Source organism: Mus pahari, chromosome 10 (assembly GCF_900095145.1).
Source record: "Mus pahari chromosome 10, PAHARI_EIJ_v1.1, whole genome shotgun sequence".
Taxonomy (NCBI): Eukaryota; Metazoa; Chordata; class Mammalia; order Rodentia; family Muridae; genus Mus; species Mus pahari.
This window is the reverse complement of record NC_034599.1, coordinates 32,830,267-32,834,914: the sequence shown is the minus strand read 5'-3', so window position 1 is coordinate 32,834,914 and position 4,648 is coordinate 32,830,267. Positions and strand designations below refer to the sequence as shown.

Genomic DNA, 4,648 nt, shown 5'->3' with positions numbered 1-4,648 from the left:
CCCCTCTCTCCCCTCCCCTCCCCTCTTCTCTCCTTTCCTCCCTCTCTTCCTGCTACTTGAGGATGAGGACACTAACTCTTAGTTCCTGTTCTAGCACCATCCTTGCCTGTATGCTGCCATTCTACCCACCATGACAGTCATGGAATCTAACCCTCAGGACCTGTATGTCCAATAAGCTCTTCAATAAATTGGCTTAGTCATTATGTCTTTTCACAGCAATGCAGTTTAAATAAGACATCTACCTCCTTGATTCAGATGTATGGAATAAATGAGCCGACTTTCCAGGCTTAATGCTAGTTCACCTCCATTACAGTTCCTGGTCCATCTAAACTCAGCCTCTCTGTATGTATGTCTGTGTATATTTCCTTTCTTTAGTAATTCATCACCCAGCCATGTTTCCAGGACACAACATGTGGATTGCAGCACTGCAGCTAGTCTGGTGACCCATCTGGACAATTCTACCATAATGGAGATAGATGGACAGAGGTGATACCTTATCTCCTGCTACTGCTATCATAAGGGCCATGAACTATTCCCCCCTCCTCACATTTTTTAATTCAATTCTTTTTTTTTTCCTTTAAAAAAAATAAAAATAAAAGACTGTGTTTCACTATATAGTCTTGAGTTTGTGATCCCCCAAGTCAGTTTCTTAAATGCTAAGATATAGATAATGTACCTGTGGAAAAAATTCAACCTTTTGGGGCGGGGGGGCTACAGTTAACTTTATAGATGGTATTTAAGATAGTAGGGAAGGTTCCCTAGAACCCTCCTATTATTATGGGGATCTGGGATGGAAATTGTGAGGGAGATGCTCAGTGTTGGGGGACAAGTTAGGACAGGGACTCCTCAGCAAGTGACGGCCTCTCTCTTTTTCTCAGTGTCCTTGCTGGGGTGGATGGTTCAGGGTTTCTTACTCTGTGGAGGCCATGTTGTCCATGAGGTCCACCACTCTGTTACTGTAGCCACACTCATTGTTATACCAGGAAATGAGCTTTACAAAGTTGTCATTGAGAGCAATGACAGCCCCAGCAGCAAAGGTGGAAAAGTGGGAGTTGCTGTTGAAGTTGCAGTAGACAGCCTGGTCCTCAGTGTAGTCCAGGGTGTCCTTCAGTGGGCCCTCAGATGCCTGCCTCACCACCTACTTGATGTCATTATACTTGGCAGGTTTCTTCAGGTAGCATGTCAGATCCACAACTGATACATTGGGAGTAGGAATACAAAGACCATGCCGGTGAGCTTCCTGTTCATCGCTAGAATGACCATGCCCACAGCCTTGGCAGCACCAGTAGATGCAGTAATGATGTTCTGGGTAGCCCCAAGGCAATCACAGCACTTTCCAGAGGTGCCATCCACAGTCTTCTGAGTGGCAGTGCAGGCAAGGATGGTGGCCGTGAGTCCTTCCATGATGCCAAAGTTGTCATCAATGACCTTGGCCAGGGGAGCTAAGCAGTCGGTGATGCAGGATGCATTGCTGACAACCTTGAGTGAGTTGTCATATTTATTGTGGTTTACACCCATCACAAACATGGGGACATCAGCAGAAGGTGTGGAAATTATCACCCTTTTTATCCCACCCTTCAAGTGGGCACCAGCTTTCTCCATGGTGGTGAAGATGCCAGTAGTCTCCACAATATACTCAGCACCAGCATCACCCCATTTGATGTTAGCGGGATCTAATTCCTGGAAGATGGTGATGGGCTTCCCATTGATGGCAAGCTTCCCATTCTCAGCCTTGAATATTCCATTGAATTTGCCATGGATCGAGTCATACTGGAACATGTAGACCATGTAATTGAGGTCAATGAAGGGGTAGTTGTTGGCAACAATCTCCACTTCGTCAAGTGCTGAGCAGAAGGCAGCCCTGGTATCCAGGTACTCAATATGGCCAAATCCATTCACACTGACCTTCACTATTTTGTCTATGGGACAAAGCTGGCACTGTACAAGAAGACGTGGCTGTCTCTGGAACAGGGAAGAGCAGAAAATGAATTCAACCTTCTTAAGACAAAGGACAAACTGTTAAAGGAGATGTACATGAAATAAGAGCTATTAGAAATAAAAACTCAGAGATGAAGGAAAACTGCCATATTATGGCTAGGACTGAGTCTGAAAAACTGTGTACAGACTTTATTTGACAAAGTATAGACTCTAATTACCATCTTGAAATAAGAAACCAGTTTATCTACTCTGATTCTTATTGACTCCTCTGTGTTGTACTCATTCCTCTTGAGTTACTGTGAAGTTCCCTTCTGGAATGGAGATATTTTGATTCATTATGAGATTATGACTTGATAATACATAGATTCTTGGCAGGAAACTTTATAGCCAGAAGGGCTTTTTGTTTCCAGCATATTATTTTCTAAGCCTGAATAGTATCTGTGATGGTTTGAATGAAAATGGTCTTCTTTTTTTATTGGATCTTTTATTTATTTACATTTCAAATGTTATCCCTTTTCCTGATTTCCCCTCTGCAAACCCCCTATACCATCCTCCCTTACCCAGCTTCTATGAGGATCCTCACCCTCACCCTCATCCCCACTCACCTGCTCACTCTGGCCTCACTCCCCTAGCATTCCTCTACACTGGGACATTAAGCCTTCACGAAAGTTGTCTTCATAAATCCATAAGGAGTGGCACTAACTGTTTTATCTATGAACTTATAATTACTGATGCAATTGTATGGGTTTGTAGAAAATTACTAGAAAAGGCAAGTGATTATGACCTTGGATTTTTCTCTTGCAGAGTTGTGCAGGGCATAATGAGTAGAATTCTGAAGGGAACAGCTAATATTCTGCTCAGGGAATTAGGTATTCCTGATGGCAAATTACAAACCAAGCAGAACCTTGCATCTAAAAAGATAGAATGTTTACATCCATAATACATGATGTAAACAGAGGTCCTTTTATTTTTTTCTGTTAAGGGACTTACTCAACTTAGGATGGGTCCTCAAGAGAGAATTACTTATATTTTCCCAGAACGCTAAGTTATAAGAGACTCATTTGAGTGAAAGGATAAATTGGATGCACAAATGAGATTATTATTTTCCTTTGTGCAAATAAAGAGAACATTTTAAAGAAATTCTCAATCTGAAATCATGTCATATACCAGACACAGACATTATAGGAGGTCAGAGCCAGAAGTGCACTGATAGCTAATACCCCTTCATTATCATAAACTCAAAATCCTTAGGACACTGGAGTGAAAGGAACTGTCAAATTCAACAGCAGTTACATATTTAGGGGAACAGAGGTAAGCATCTCATCAATTGTCTTTACCTTCATACTATCCCTTCAAAAAAACCGCAAAGCTATGAGTGATTATTTCTAGAGACAGAGCCTGCTTATTTCTCTTTCTATTACTAATTCCTAATGAAGATTAAAGAAAAGGGAGGAAATATTGTTTAAATACTTCAGAAATTCTGCCAGTATATTCTCACTATTGATGCTAGTCATTGATAAGAAAGAAAAAGTAGAGATTGCTCAGAAATAGGAAGTATGTTCTTTGAATACTTTGTGGAGTGGCTTTAGACAACCATAAATTTGTAACAAACAGCTGTAACTGTCCCTTTTGATTGTGAGCCTAGCCCTTAATGCCTGAGCCACCTCTCCATCACCTAACTGTCCTTTTGTAATCAGTGACAGAGTCCTTGCTAATGTGACCTTTCACCACTGTTTCTACAGATCTACTGATACAAATGGCTATGGGGAATGTCTCTTCTGTGACTGAGTTCATTCTCACTGGACTGACAGACCTACCTGAACTTCAGATGCCCCTGTTTTTCCTGTTCCTGTTGAACTGTTTAATCACTGTGGTGGGAAACTTGAGTTTAATGAGTCTTATTTGCTGCAATTCAAGCCTTCAGACACCTATGTACTTTTTTCTCTTCCATCTGTCTTTTATTGATTTGTGTTATTCATTTGTCTTTACTCCCAAAACACTAATGAGTTTTTTCTTGGAGGAGAACATAATTTCTTTTACAGGATGCATGACACAGCTGTTTTTCATGTGCTTTTTTGCCAATTCAGAGTGCTATTTGCTTACAGCCATGGCCTATGATCGCTATGTTGCCATCTGTCAACCCCTGCTGTACATGGTCATCATGTCTCCGATGATATGTTCCCTGATGATGTTTGGTTCATACTTGATGGGAGTTGTTGGTGCAATTGTCCATACAGGGTGTATGATCAGGCTCAACTTTTGTGGTTCAAACATCATCAACCATTACATGTGTGATATCTTCCCCCTTCTCCAGCTCTCCTGCAGCAGCACCTATGCCAATGAGCTTGTGAGTTCTGTTTTTGTAAGCACAGTAGTTCTTGCATCTAGCTTTCTCATCTTAACCTCCTATGTTCTGATTCTTTTTAATATCACTCAGTTGTCATCAGGTAAGGGTTTGTCCAAAGCCATGAGCACCTGTAGTTCTCACATAATGACTGTTGTCCTATTTTATGGATTTGCTATGCTTACACATGTCAAAACATCATCCGATGAATCTATGAATCAGGGGAAGTTTTTATGTCTATTTTGTACATTTTTGATGCCTTTGCTGAATCCCTTTATTTACAGTCTCAGGAATAAGGATGTTAAGCTTGCTCTAAAGAGAACACTAAGGAGACTCACAGTGAGTGAACCACTGGGGCTGCCATAG

At 41.3% G+C, this 4,648-nt stretch overlaps 1 protein-coding gene and 1 pseudogene across 1 annotated transcript; one reads left to right on the top strand and one right to left on the bottom strand.

The window, feature by feature from the left end:
• Positions 1-910: 910 nt before the first annotated feature.
• LOC110328313 lies at positions 911-3,281 on the bottom strand (annotated as a pseudogene).
• Positions 3,282-3,688: 407 nt separating this feature from the next.
• Positions 3,689-4,648, top strand: LOC110328177 (olfactory receptor 143-like). Its single transcript, XM_021207558.1, has one exon. The coding sequence runs from the start codon at positions 3,695-3,697 to the stop codon at positions 4,646-4,648; it is 954 nt and encodes a 317-aa protein (XP_021063217.1). The 5' UTR covers positions 3,689-3,694.

Excerpts from the sequence above, each read along its gene's own strand:
- LOC110328177 (XM_021207558.1), top strand. The coding sequence starts at position 3,695 with ATGGCTATGGGGAATGTCTCTTCTGTGACTGAGTTCATTCTCACTGGA.